Source organism: Bombyx mandarina, chromosome 12 (genome assembly GCF_030267445.1).
Source record: "Bombyx mandarina strain Sakado chromosome 12, ASM3026744v2".
In the NCBI taxonomy this organism is placed as follows: Eukaryota; Metazoa; Arthropoda; class Insecta; order Lepidoptera; family Bombycidae; genus Bombyx; species Bombyx mandarina.
In genome coordinates this window covers 541,870-556,574 of record NC_143219.1, presented here as the reverse complement: position 1 = coordinate 556,574, position 14,705 = coordinate 541,870, and the positions used below count along the sequence as shown (strand labels likewise).

The following is a 14,705-nucleotide window of genomic DNA, read 5'->3' as shown; positions in this document are numbered from 1 at the left end:
TTTGATTGTTTAATTTTATTGGACAACATCGAACAGAGAGCTCACTCGGAAGCACAGGCGTGTACACTTAGACACAAACATGTGTACCTCAAATTTGTTTTTTATTTTTATTATTTAGATGTGTGGACAGGCTCACGGCCCACCTGGGGTTTAGTGGTCACCGGAGCTCATAGACATCTACAACGTAAATGCGCCACCCAAGATATAAGTTCTAAGGTCTCAGTAGTTACAACGGCTGCCCCACCCTTCAAACCGAAAAGTATTATTATTGCTTCACGGCAGAAATAGACAGAACGGTGGTACCTACCCGTGCGGACTCACAACACGTCCTACCACCAGTAATTACGCAAATTATAATTTTGCGGGTTTGATTTTTACTACACAATGTTATTCCTTCACCGTGGGAGTCAATCGTTAGTATCAAGTATGGATATTCATCAGCAAAATCGGTCCCCACCGGCGGGATTCGAGCCCCGGGCGCCGCGTCCGGTCCGAGCGCGTCGGGCGCTTCGCCCCGCAGCCTGCGACGACTTCAACTGCTTTTATTCGAACTTATATCGGCGAGTGTCATTGCGGGCGCCCGGACGAAACTTACCAGCTTTGTGTGTGGACTTGTTTTAAAAGCTTTATATTAATTTACTACAGTAAATACAATCCACGACTTAATAACTTGACTTTACATATCTTTAATTTTTTTTTACATTCTTAGGTCGTTACAAAAATGCACCTTATAACTATACAACAATATTTATTTATAAAAATACAATTATACCTATAAATATACAATTATACCTAAAAATATGTAAAAATTACAATCTCTACACATAGGTCATTTTAATAGGTAACATTTGACAATTCATCAAAATTCTACAACGTAGCCTTGTAACGGCGGGCAAAATAATATATTTTTTCGTTTTGTTACAACTGCACACTTTTTTCAATTATGATTACATATTTATTGTAATAATGATCGATACGAGTAATTTTACGATTTGCTTTCACTAATAAACCATTCTAACAATAATAAACAATTTCTGATCTAAAGAACTGAACGTTGTTACAATGTTTCGTCAGTTAACACTTTTTCTTTTTAAACACTAGGGATGTTACTCTAAAAATCGAAAGCTGATAAGTAAAATCGAATGCAATGATTACTTGTGATCAATAACCACGTTGTGATTATAATAAAACACAATTATATTTATTATTCTTTTAACTAACTATATAAATACAAAAAACAAATAGAAAAATAATTGATGTTAGGTACAATGTAGGTGGGATGTTGTTGGCAACACCAGTGCCTATCGATGACGCCATTGCATGACGCAGCCTTCTGTCGTTGTGCGAAGTGACTGTTTTTGGTGTGCTCTCTGCTATTTTCTTCTGACCCGACTTTTTATTGGACTGATTTTACTGACTATGTTTACCTGGCTATAAATTGGAATATAAACAATACTGAACCACCCTTCAGTACTGCCAAAATGATGAATCTGATGTTTTTTTTTATTGCCTAGATGTGTGGACGATCTCACAGCCCACCTGGTGTTAAGTGGTTACTGGAACCCATAGACACCTACAACGTAAATGCGCCACACACCTTGAGATATAAGTTCTAAGGTCTCAGTATAGTTACAACGGCTGCCCCACCTTTTAAACCGAAACGCATTACTGCTTCACAGCAGACATAGGCGAGGCGGTGGTACCTACCCGTGCGGACTCACAAGAGGTCCTACCACCAGTAATTACGCAAATTATAATTTTGCGGGTTTGATTTTTATTACACGATGTTATTCCTTCACCGTGGAAGTCAATCGTGAACAATTGTTAAGTACGTATTTCATTAGAAAAATTGGTACCCGCCTGCGGGATTCGAACACCGTTGCATCGCTATATACGAGTGCACCGGACGTTTTATCCTTTAGGCCACGACGACTTTTATAAGCAGTGTGCAGAAGTCACTGCAGAAGACTGGACAAATGAATTAATAATATCTCAATGCTGACAGCAGCGATGAATATAACAATATTAATAACAGTTCTGATAGTTCAACTGAATAAATGCAGCATTTTTGTTGAATTACGTACTTGTCTTATTTTGCTCTTTAAATTTACGACAGAAAAAATAATAATGGGACAGGGATTCGCCTGATGATTTTTAAAATTCACATATGTTTCAAGTTCGTATCGATTCATTCACTTTGATCGATGTTTTTAAGCAGGTCACTTCACTATGAAGATAAAGCTGACAGACGGCAAATGTTACCTATTAAAATGACTGAATTTAACAAACAGTACCGTAAAAAGGGGCGGTTAGGGATTGAGGAATGGGGAAAAAACCAGGAAAATCTTTCGCTTAATATTAGTTTTTTAATCGTTTCAAAATCTTCTATTTTTTGTAGTGTAATAGTAGAATGTTGAAAGTTCACAAAACAACTCTGAATATGCATGATAATTGCTGCTAACTTATAAAAAATCGCGTTTCAAATTAACTTCTTGCGGTGGTAATTATTTTAGTCTAAGAAACTTTGATTTCTTTTATTTATCTAATAATAATAGAAGAGGACTGTGATTTATAAACGTTATTTAGTGTTTGAACCATCATATATATTAAAGGTAAATCTCAGTTGTTATTGGTTTTAATGTTTTTGATAAAATAAAAATACATGTAAAAATCTGTTGTTTTTGGGGATATTGGGGACGTCTCAGGTACAAATAACAACGAAAAAGGGGTCAATTGGGATGAGAATAAGTAAAATGGAAACAAACTAAGTATAAATAGGTACAGGTTTGTAGGGTTGTCTATGTAGTTATAACAATATTTTTTAAATTTGTTGGTAAGAATCTGGTTTATTCATGATGTTTTCGTCTAGAACTTTTATTCAAAATTATCAATGCAGTGTTATTTTATTGTTTGGCAAATATTTATATTATCAGTTACATGTTGTTTTCTATTTTTAGATGTGTCTCGCGTGTACGTATCAAAGAGTGCAAATCCTTATAAGAGATATGATCCCTTAATATTAAAAACAGTAATAGAAGCCTATGAAATTAGGAATAAGTCTTTAGTTGAAATACCTAAGCAATTTACCATAAGTAAGTCGGTTTTGCACAGACATGTAACAAGAACGATGAAACCTCAAGGTGGACAAAAATGTGTTAGTAATACATAATAAAATATATTAATATTTGTTCAGAGTGGGGGTATCCACCTGATTAATTCATGGAACAACGGACAAACCTAATCTCTTAACCCAGATAAAAATATCAGCCCCTAAGTACTTACTAAGAACAAAGAAATATAAACCGCTTACAAGAAAGCTCGCTCGTTCGAATTTAGGTGCTTACTCTCCCTTAAACAGAATCCTTTGGGACTACAATAATCTCCACGATAGCGCGGTCTCCGTCAATTTTCATTCGGAGTTGTCCGATTGCGTTGAACTAATTTTAAGTGATGAAATAGATGTTTTTTTCTAATTGTCTCACAACTTACAAGAAAAATCTGTCGCGGGTAAATTCCCAAGTAAATATAAATTAATCATAAGTAATTAAATGTAATCAAGTTTTAGTTATATATTTTTATTTTTGTTGTCAATGCACTGTCGATTGCACCTATAATTCATGCCATCTGCCATGTACTTTTGTCATTTGTCAGTTTTTCAATGTTTTTTATTGATGATCACTTTGTTGGTGCAACTAAATAAATAAATTAATTAAAACCAAGGAGTGCCAGCCTTAGCAAATTTCCCTATTAACACTAATTTTGTCCCCTATAACAGCAATTTCTGGCTAAATAGGGATAGCACCTATTTTTGCTTTTTTGGCTTAAACTGGAATGCTAATTGCATAGCTTTAAATTGGATAACAAAGATAGCCCCAAGACTCAATCATTTTGATCCTGATATAGCATTTTAAACATCAAGAACTATCTTAAAATTGTTCATTAAGTTGGAATTTGTCCCGAATCACCCCATTTGGCCATTACTTATCTAAAAGTGTATAAACTTCGTAACAAAATAGAAATGCCAAGTGAATATTATTGCCTCCCACCCGGATGCAGACTGTAACTTTGGCACTCACTGTACAGCGCGCACGTGGCGTGTCGCGCGGCTCTTTCTATAAATATTTGTTTAAATTGTAAATACATGAGATCCTATTTTTTAAGTTTACACAAATCAAACCAAAAACTTATTTGTACTTACTTGATTTTATAACAGTAATATGCCTTTAAGTTAAGTTCACGCGCACAACACCGGCCAAAGCTTCGCGGACACGAGCCCTGGTGAGCGCGGCGCGGGTCACGACACCAGCACGAGCTCCTCCGTGAGGTAGTCGGGGTTGTTCCTCACGTGGACCACGAACTCCTGGATGGCGGCCGCCAGCTGGTCGTGCGCGTCCCCCGCGGCCCCCTCCGCCCCCGCGCCCGCGCCCAGGTCGCGCAGCAGGGCGGGCAGCGCGTCGGGCAGGCGGTAGCGCACGTAGGGGACGAGCTGCGGGAACACGTCCGTGTCCAGCTCGGTGAGCGTGGCCAGGTAGAGGCGGCGGTAGGGCGCGCGCAGGTGCGCCGTGCCGGCCAGCAGGCGCAGCGCGTAGGGCAGCAGCGTGTCGGCGAAGTGCGGCGCGCGGTACAGCACGCGCTCGCCCAGCAGCGGGCCCGCGTCCGGCGCGGCGGGGGCGGCGTGCAGCGCGCCCAGCGCCGGCGTCTGCAGCAGCACCAGCCGCACGCAGCCCCGCGGCTCCAGGGCGGCGCGCAGGGCTCCGGCGGGGTCGGCGCCGCACGCGCGCTGCCACTCCGCGCTGTACACGTCCTGCACCTGCGACACACACGTGCGACGACGTGAGCGCGGACCGCAGCCGCCCGCGCTCGTCCCTCCGTCACGGCCCAGCCTTACCTTGACCCCGCAAGTCCCCTGCAGCAGGTCCCGCAGCGAGTTGACGACGCGCTGTCCGGCGGCGCCCTCGCGCGCGTACAGCAGCAGCACGGGGGCGCCGCGGGGCGGGGGCGGGGGCGGGGCCGCCGTCTCGCTCCTGCAACGTGACGCGCGGCCCTGATCGTCTCATACACAATGTCGACTGTTTGTATGGGGTTAACGGATTGTTTTTGGATTTGACGTGCTCGATGGTGACAATTCAGCTGGCATAGCACATGTGGTTAAATACTAGTAATTACAAACATTGCCGTGCCGTATACCAACTATATCACAGTTTAATTTTAGTCTAAAGAGGGCCTTCATTGTTTTGAAACCCTTGTATTTCACTCAAAAATATTGATAAGATTTGGTGAAGTCAATTAGAGTGCGAGCGCAACTATAATATCACCTCCTGGTCCAGTAGTAGAGCACGCGCTTCCGGAAGTGGGCCGAGGCGCGGAGCCGGCAGCCCAGCAGCAGCAGCGCCGCGGCCGCCAGCACAGCGCCCGCCAGCCACGCCGCGCCGCCTCCCCAGCCGCTCACCGTGGGCGCCGAGCCCGGCCGCCAGCCTGCACGCACGCTACGCATCATCACACTGTGCCACTCCAGCTTGTGGCTCACCTGATGCAACGTGATAGCTGCCGCCAATTGACAGCAGCGATGTCAGGGGCCCGTCATGGTTCATTGTATTTTGACGTTTCATTATTTTTATCATTGTGAGTCATGGCACCCGCGGGAAACAAAACGAAACCAACCGCTGGTCTTATTATTGTGGATGAATATCTGGCGATGACAAATAGCATGAAGAAATGCGAAGTTACTAATTATACCTTACAGCTATAAACTTACAAAACTCATAGATAGTGTTGGATTGGTTCTTGAACATCCCATGTTTCCAAGGTGCCTCATTCACGCTCAGTTCCAAGATGTGGCAACCAGCCTCACTGAGAGAACAGTGGACCTTCGCCGGGGAGAAAGTTATGGTGCAATTGTTCATCATATTCAAGCAGTTCTGTTGGAAAAAAAGAATGGCTGAGATTTAACAAAACAATATTAGAAAACCTCATCACCACACAACAAAACTTTTAATTAAAAATAATAGGAGTAAAAAGCGAATTCAAGATTTTCACTTATATTGATAATCTTAAACATAATACATAATAATAAACATTCAATAATTTTTTAAATAAGTAATGGGCGTAAACAAACAGTTTCTTAAGCAAATGTAAGAAGTTATTTAACTAAAATTTTATGTTCACACTAAATTGAAAAAAAACTACTATTTTGGATGTCTATACATTCTAGTAGGCACTAATATACTAACTAACTACTAATATACTAACTAAATTAAATACTAGCACTAACACAGGTCCAATAAACATTTAAAAGGATCACAATCAGTTAAAAGTTACAATAAAGTGTATTCTACTGCAATTCTAGTTAGCACTACAAAAAAATAATCAATATTTATTTAAGCTTGAGAGTCGACTGAATCATCCAGTAGCTATGGTCGGCTATGGTCACATAAGGTCAACTTTTTGGACTCAAAATCATCAACTCTGGACCCAAAAATGAGAAGTTGCAATCATAATTTGTGGCCAGCTACAGCTTAACTACAAAAAAAATTTGAAACACTGGGATTTTCTTACAATCACAATATTTGGTTGATCATCTTCTACTTCACCATTGTTATAAACCACCCAGTAGTGCTATTCCTCTGATGGATCATCAGTATACCAGCCAATCCCTAAGAATTTATCTATTTTCATGAAGAGTGCATTAGGCTTGGAAATATTTTTTTTTTTTTATACTCTTATGAACTTTTTGATAAAAACTGAGAAATATTGTAATATCTTACCGCATGCAAATTTGATTTCGGACAGAGGAATATGTTGTAAAGATCTGGTGGAGCTGCTGTATAGAAATCGATGCTTGCAAATTTTCTGTAATTAAAAAATTATATTTTTATTGCAATTGATATAGAGTACATTAGTCCAATTTAGTATTATAATATGACTACCAGTATCCATATTGCAGTATAAATGTTACTGACCCTTTGTGACAAAAAGTCCCAATCTAAACTGTTTTGTTATTAACACAGATTAACAATCGTGATAAGAAGTTGAAAAACAAGACAGTTGTTTAGGAGCTATATGCAGAGCTAAATTTACCTTATGTACTGCTCTCAGGCATAGTGATAGATGTTGCCCTGATACCTATACTCAATTATTCTTTTTATTATTTGTAAATACAAAAACTTTTTAATTCAGGGTAATGAATATCAATTTTTCAATGAAATCACACTTCTCAAGGCTTTTACAATAATGCAGGGAAAAAATGCTAACTGCAAAATACTTACTCATGCCCATAGTAGCTGACTATGGGCTCTCCACTAAAGTTATTTCTTGTGTAGTTATTTGTAATGTTGTGATATGTAAGATATGGTGTGCCAGTATAATCTCCAGTTAAAACAGACACCAATAAGTAACAGCTGCTAAATATCATCTCAAAGTTAAGGGTCAAGCACACCTGCAACCAAAGTTTTTCTTTTCCTACCTAAGCTGGTGGTCTTGAGAGACCATGTCAGTGTTGCCGGGCTACTAGGTGAGCTCATGGGGCTCAAACCTGACAATGTTGCTAACACGAACCCTAGCAAGAGTCATGCTTTGCAGAATCTACCATCAGATTGGAAATGCGACCCACTGAGACGATCCAGATAAAAACTCAGTGGGCAGCGTCTGTGGGTTAATTTACTCACCGAGCCCTTCGTCGCAAGCGATGGGTTCGACGAGAATGATGACCAGTACTTGGGGTACCTATAAGCACCGTTAGTGGATCAGGATGGTCCGTGATGATGTATTTTGGGCAACGTCGACAACCAAATTAATATTATATTACAGTTATAATAGCAACATTGTTACTTTTTTGTTCACATAGATAAGTAGATAACTCAGCCCACTTTGTGCTAAAAAGTTACCAGAACCCATAGACATCATATCATGGGTACCATTAGGTTATTATCATCATGCATTTAGTTTTAGGTGAAATTCACTAATTGATGGTAGAAATAAGTAGGGTCAGCTGTAGTGGTTCCTATCGTGATGGCTAATAAATTTACCTGTACGGCTAATAAATTTGTTGATTTGATTGTTGAAGTAAATTTAAAAAATTCTAGGTTTGATAATTATTACTGAAATATTAACTGTGGCTTTGCTTGCTTGGCCAACAAAATGTGTTAATTGACACATTTTTCTAAAGATAATGAAACAATTTCTTATAGGTATGATGTTTTTTTTAGGATAAAAGATAGCATGTCTCAATAAAAGCTAGCCTAGGTCTCTTGACCGAATACTATCACTTTAAAAATGTTAATGTCAATCCGTGGCTTTGTTTCATTTACATCACTCAATACATTTATCCTTTAGGCCCTGATTACTTCAAATTGTAAGTGATTTTTACTTGAAGTATTTGTTTTGGTATAATACCATTATTAAATATAAAAAAACAAGACCACTTAATGGTAGTCAACTCGAAATATTATCGATAATTATTATCTATAAGTAACTTATAAACAGACAAGAGACATGTTTGCTGTTGTCTACCTCAGACACGAGAAGAATCTAAACCTCATTACCTTAGGAAGCTGGACAATTTTAATAGCAACAACTAAAATTTTTGTAAAACATTTACCACTGTTATAATTTATCATTAACAGTAATAAGTCAAGATGAACTTATATGTGTGAGCATGTCTAAAAATCCCTCGTAAATAATTGAAAATATCGAGGCTAAGGCAGTACTTACGTGTGTACAATTCAATTCTTTGAAATTTTCATCTGTATAGTAGGCTTTGAACATTGAATGCGTTTCTCCAGGTTTCCTAGCATAAAGGGTCTTTGAGTACGTGCGAGCGCGCTCTTCGACCATGAGATCGAGAGCCCATTCCTTAGGATTTGGAATGGACTTCATGCATACCTCCACTACGTACCGACCCATGACACCGTCGTTCGACGGCATAAAACTAACACTTTCATTTTTTTGATCGCTGCATCGCATTTCGTAAGCTAGCGACGTTTTTGCCAAGAATAACATTATCACGGTAGTCAACATCGCGACTTCTTGCGAAAGTTACTTATATAAAACATAAATTTATAACAAACATCAACATTTTTTTTTTGCTTTCCAAGTACTGCCATATACGCACGTTTCGGATATTTTTAATCACTTTGCTTTCATATTAACAATTTAAATTTATATTACAAGCATATTTTATAAGTGACACAAAAGCTCACACGTCTTCGCTTGTGTTTTTTTCTGAAAGGAAAATATATTTTATTTTCGCCATTTTGACTTTGACGTAGCATAGTTGTAGTTTCATTTTTTTAAACACAAAAAGCGATGGTATCAAGACTTTCAGTTAAATCTTTACCAAAAATTGGAATGGAGCGAATTAAATGAAACACGATTTATGTAAAACTGACTATGAGGTGTAATTCATTGAAATATTTTCACAGTAAAATAGCGGTAAACTGTTTTAAAAATTGTTATGATTAAGATTTTGTTACAATTTCCTACACTTTTGCACTTTTTATCAAGTATACAATCATTATTACGAGTATTTGAATCCGTCGCTTGCGACGAAGGGCTCGACGAGCGAATTAACCCACACACATACAGCCCACTGAGTTTCTCGCCGGATCTTCTCAGTGGGTCATGTTTCCGATCCGGTGGTAGATTCTGTGAAGTACTGCCCTAGCTAGGGCCAGTGTTAGCAACACTCCAGTTTGAAATAGCCTCACAAGGCTATAAGCATAGGCAGGGGAAAAAAATAAAAAAAAATGTGCTACATGTGTTTTTTTATTGGCGTGGATGAGCATAGCTCATGGCTTCTAAATTAGAGGTTCATGAACTTACCTCTGAAAGTATTATTACTATGGTATTATTCCTGCCGCGTCATGGGTCACGGGTTGCGGTTTGGAGGGCGGGACAGTCTTTTAACCACTATATTATACATTTGAAATTTAGACCTTGTCTCAAGTTAGATGGAAGCGTTGACATTGTAATGTCTATAGATTCCATAGATAAATTTCACTTAACGCTAGGTAGGCTGGGAGCTCGTTTACCAAACTTTATAGTTCATAAATTGGTAATTAAATATAGTAATTATATAACAGAAATAACATCAACGCAAACATTACCATTTACCACCCATTTACAGATATCTCTTAATATTTATAAAATCTGTGTACTGCTTGTGTGATTATGGTGTTCCCACTAGTTCAACGCATCATCATGATCAGCTCACTGCTGGACATAAGCCTCTCCCACACTGAGCCCAGTCTTCAGCTCTCCTCATCCACTTCGTCAACGCATGGTATTCAAAATTATTTTGTTTTCAATTTCATAATTTTATCTGTTTTAACACTGATTTATTGTTTATAAGACTTTTTTGCTTAGTATTTTTTTAAAACAATATTATCAAATATAACATTTCCATATAAATGTACATTAATTTAATAAATCAAAACTACAAATTGAATTGTTCTTCCATATATAACACTTTATTGACAATAACTACAACCAATATATTCAACTATAAATTTATATGTACTACCATAAATTATATTCCTATCTGTTGAGCCAAAATTGCATAAGTAGCTAGAGCAGAAAGGCCAACTGCTGAAGCGTGGATAGCTCGTACAGCTACCAATGCCCATGCACTTAAGTGGAATATACTTCCAATTGCTTCTTCGATTAGTGCTCTATAAGGAGTGAGAGCTAACAAGCTGACAACAATAGGAGAATGCTTTTTGGGCAAGTCACTTCTTGTCCACAGCCAGACTAGAGTAGCAGTGGCAGCGTGCTGTATCAGTGCCACGTTAGATTCGGCACAGGAACGGACATAGCGCCAGTCAAATTCCGAGCCTCTTGCTCCCACCCAGAGTAACACAGTACGTGTTACTACCAACTGAAATACACAATGAAAGTGATTATTGTAATAGAAAATGAAAAGTTAAAAAAAAGACAATTGGGAATAAAACTCATGTAGAGCTTCAGGTGCAAGTAAGGGCTCATTGTATGTAATGCTTCGTAGCCCTTCAGTACTAATATTGTATAGGTATTGAGCGTGTGTTCATGTAAAGGATAATAATTTCATAATCTAAATATAATTACTAGATTTAGCTGTTTGAACTATGTTTCCTTTACTTGCCTGGGGATATAGTGAACCAAAAATAATAATTTACAGAATGTAACAGGAAAAATAAAACATTCTTTTTGCATGGGGTGAAAAAGCTCACAGACCACCTGGTGTTAAGTGGTAACTGGAATTAAATACATTACGATGTACATGCAGGCAGTCAACTTGAGTGATGAGGTTGATGACTCAATTGTGCCATATAATGGTTGTCAGATAGGTATACATGACTACTATGAAGTAACTATGAGCTTACATGGTTACATGGCTTAGAAGCTTAAGTTTTGCAAAAGTAAGTTTTATTACACAATTTAATTTCTTAACTGTGAAGTCATAGATGAATGTGTTTTCCATTGGAAAAAACAAGTAATAAATTGGTATGTTTTAAGACTTATTGATATCCCAATGTAAGTTATATTAGAGCTATTATTTAAGTGACAAATGTTGTATTCAAGATTGCTATATGGATGCAGATTTAGACATGAGGACCAAGTACAGTCATCCAACTTACAAGCCCGATTGCATGGAAGTGAGCTCTTAAAGTTTACTTTCATATTCTACAATTATTTTTTAACAATAATAAAAATAACTAGAACAAATTCATGCAGGCATATAAATTACATTTTAACTTTAATTATCTGCTGAATTAAATACATACTTCAGCACTGGCCCATCCAATAGCTGATGTAAGGATCTTAGCATGGCCTTTACCAGGCACAGAGTTTAATGCAAAGTATATGCCCAGTAGATCAGCAAAATCTACTGTTGACTTCAGTATTTCCTGAAACAAAAAAAATATGTTATATTTCCTATATTGGTAGTATTTTTAATATTGTTAATATTACTATTGGATTGATTTATATTTTATTATATTTGGTTTGGTTTGGTTATTTGGTTTGGTTTGGTTTGGTTTTATATTATTATATTTGGTTTAGATTAATGTTTGATCACACTTGATTCGAGGTTGAAACCCAGCAAGGACCATGTTAGTCACATACAATTTAATTATAATACATAAGGATATAGAGGAGTTAGGATACAGCCAATCCCACTAGTTGAAATTTTCCAATAGCTTAAGCAATTAGTGAAAAGTCAAATTATACTCTATTGGTCTATATTAGTCTATAAGAATTCGAAATCAAAAACTTTATTAATAGGATATTGGTCAATAAGCATTGGCAATAGAAATGCTGTTTAATAGTCCAAAAAGTCTTGAAAACCGATCAAGGGGTATATTAAAATGTGCTGTAAAATATATGAAACTCAGGTTGTCAAAAGACAAAAAAGACAGATCATAGTAAATTTTCTTAAATTCTTACTTGTTTAAAACTAGTAGAATTAAGAAAATTTGGTACAGAAGTTTTAAGTCTAATTGGGTTTGAAAAGGGAGTACCTAGACATCACATACTGAATGTCTACGCAACTTTAGAGATGACTTCAATCTTATAGTATTGAATTCATCAAACCAGAACTCATGATTGCTTTTCTGTAAAAACAGACAAATTAGTGTTGTCTCTCTACTCACTTGGGCTTAGAAGAATTACTTAGATATTAATTACAATGTTTTTCTTCATCGGGAAAGCTGTGTATGAACATTTATTGGATATGCTACACACACAAAAAAAAAACACTGTGGTATATCAGCTCTGCTGACCCAAACGGAAAAGAAATGCTGGAATTGTACCTAAACCTCATACACTTAAAGCTCCAAGAATTAATAATTTTGATTGTAAATTCATCATAGAGCAGCTATTGTTAAAAGTAGTCTAATCATTCATCAGCTCCAAGTACCAATACTGTTAAATTTTTTTGTAGAACAATACTTTTTAAGGTGGAGTGAAACAGATATCTGAAAATTATTATTAAAAAATTCTTATTTACATTTTTTATTTTTTTTATTGCTTAAATGGGTGGACGAGCTCATAGGCCACCTGGTGTTAAGTGGTTACCGGAGCCCATAGACATCTACAACGTAAATGCGCCACTCACCTTGAGATATAAGTTCTAAGTTCTCAAGTATAGTTACAACAGCTGCCCCACCCTTCAAACCGAAACGCATTACTGCTTCACGTCAAAAATCAGCAGGGCGGTGGTACCTACCCGCGCGGACTCACAAGAGGTCACACCACCAGTATTTTTAGGATGGTCAGAAAAAATCTTATTGAAACTGGGTTACTTACGTACACTATCTAAACATCTTGAATACTACCTTTAAATAAGGGTATGATATATTTTTGACCTTTTTATTTCTTTATAATCGTAGATACTTGAGTTTTCTTTGAGATATCGTCATAATTTTTCTAAGTAACTCACCAAAATCACATTATATTCACCTTCAACGGGACTACTATCAGAGTCCGGAAAAAATGTTGCTAACAGTAGCATTTTGCAAAGTTGAGTGAAAATATATAATCCTCCAGCATACACGCACTTAGAAAACGAAGCATATTCCGAGCTGTAATACACGAAAATCAAGAAATAAATGATCAGTTTACCGAGTTTACATGAAAGTTAAACAAATGACTACTCACATCCCAGAATATTTGTAAGCCATATGATAAGGTGCATATATTAAGGCTAAGCAATTCCCGAAGTGATATAGGGTCATTTTGTACTTTATTTAAATGTCTACTTAAAAATTAAACTAATTTTACTGAATAAATTTTGCTATAAACTTATAACCTAGCGTATTGTCTATGTTTAACCTCATCAGATAAAATAAAAAAATTTAAAGGGATTTTATGACCTGGTTACGAAAACTTTTAAGTCAAGAGTTATTTTAATATAAACTCTATTTTTATGGAAATATGAAGTGAAATGAAATGCACAATATGGGAAAATGAAACAATGCCACTGGACGTAGCTTCTCGGGATCCTCCAAAAGTCCACTGAAATAATCTCAGTAAATGACCATCATTTTACTGAGATTTAATTTCGTCCCATATCATCTCATTTCATTTAATATCATCCCAGTTGATTAATGTCTCAAATTAATCATCTTCAATTAATTTCATTTATCTCCATATTATCATTTTTTATAAAAATAAGAATATAAATTAAAATAAGACATGACTTAAAGGTCTTAGTTACCAGGTCATAAAATTCCATAAAAAAAACGATTTGAGAACTTTTTGGCGGGAACGCGAGGAGTGAAGTTGTGTGATTTGTTTTAATTTGTCTATTTAGTGTTTCTTCAGGTTTAAATGTGTGTAATAACGGTGGTTTATTAACTGTTTAGTGTCTGTGAAAGTGCACAAATGTGGGAAAATGAAATAAAGCTGCTGAACGTAGCTTCTCGGGATCCTCCAAAAATTCCATTGAAAAAATCTCAGTAAATGACCACCATTTTACTGAGATTATATTTCATATGGTATGAAATCATCTCATTTCATACCATATTATCATTTTTCATAAAAATAAAAATAAGACTTGACCTAAAGGTTTTAGTTACCAGGTTATAAAATCCCTTGAAAAAAACTGGATTTGAGAGTTCATTTACTTTTACTTTTGTATTGAAGTCAAAAAAGAAGAAAATGATTCGTTTCTTGATATTATTTACTGGTTTATAGTTTTGAGGTGAGAGTATGATGATAAAGTTAGAGAA

The 14,705-nt window shown here is 36.9% G+C and overlaps 2 protein-coding genes and 1 long non-coding RNA gene across 3 annotated transcripts in view; 1 reads left to right on the top strand and 2 right to left on the bottom strand.

Annotated features, from left to right (window-relative positions):
- Positions 1 to 9,278, bottom strand: LOC114245219 (uncharacterized). The gene is made up of 7 exons (XM_089731712.1): positions 8,710 to 9,278; positions 7,266 to 7,435; positions 6,765 to 6,849; positions 5,756 to 5,918; positions 5,316 to 5,475; positions 4,889 to 5,024; positions 1 to 4,810 (listed from the first exon to the last, which is right to left on the bottom strand). Exons 1-7 carry the CDS (start codon positions 9,013 to 9,015, stop codon positions 4,295 to 4,297), a joined length of 1,536 nt encoding a protein of 511 aa, XP_089587838.1. The 5' UTR covers positions 9,016 to 9,278; the 3' UTR covers positions 1 to 4,294.
- Positions 9,279 to 10,439: 1,161 nt separating this feature from the next.
- Positions 10,440 to 13,821, bottom strand: LOC114245220 (BOS complex subunit TMEM147). The gene is made up of 4 exons (XM_028177304.2): positions 13,633 to 13,821; positions 13,415 to 13,556; positions 11,760 to 11,882; positions 10,440 to 10,873 (listed from the first exon to the last, which is right to left on the bottom strand). The coding sequence occupies exons 1-4, from the start codon at positions 13,707 to 13,709 to the stop codon at positions 10,526 to 10,528; spliced, it is 690 nt and encodes a 229-aa protein (XP_028033105.1). The 5' UTR covers positions 13,710 to 13,821; the 3' UTR covers positions 10,440 to 10,525.
- Positions 13,822 to 14,313: 492 nt separating this feature from the next.
- The window catches only part of LOC149501711 (uncharacterized), a 37,437-nt gene continuing 37,045 nt past the window's right edge, over positions 14,314 to 14,705 (top strand). The window contains exon 1 of the long non-coding RNA XR_016323962.1: positions 14,314 to 14,677. This is a non-coding gene — a long non-coding RNA (uncharacterized LOC149501711). The remainder of the gene's footprint in view (positions 14,678 to 14,705) is intronic.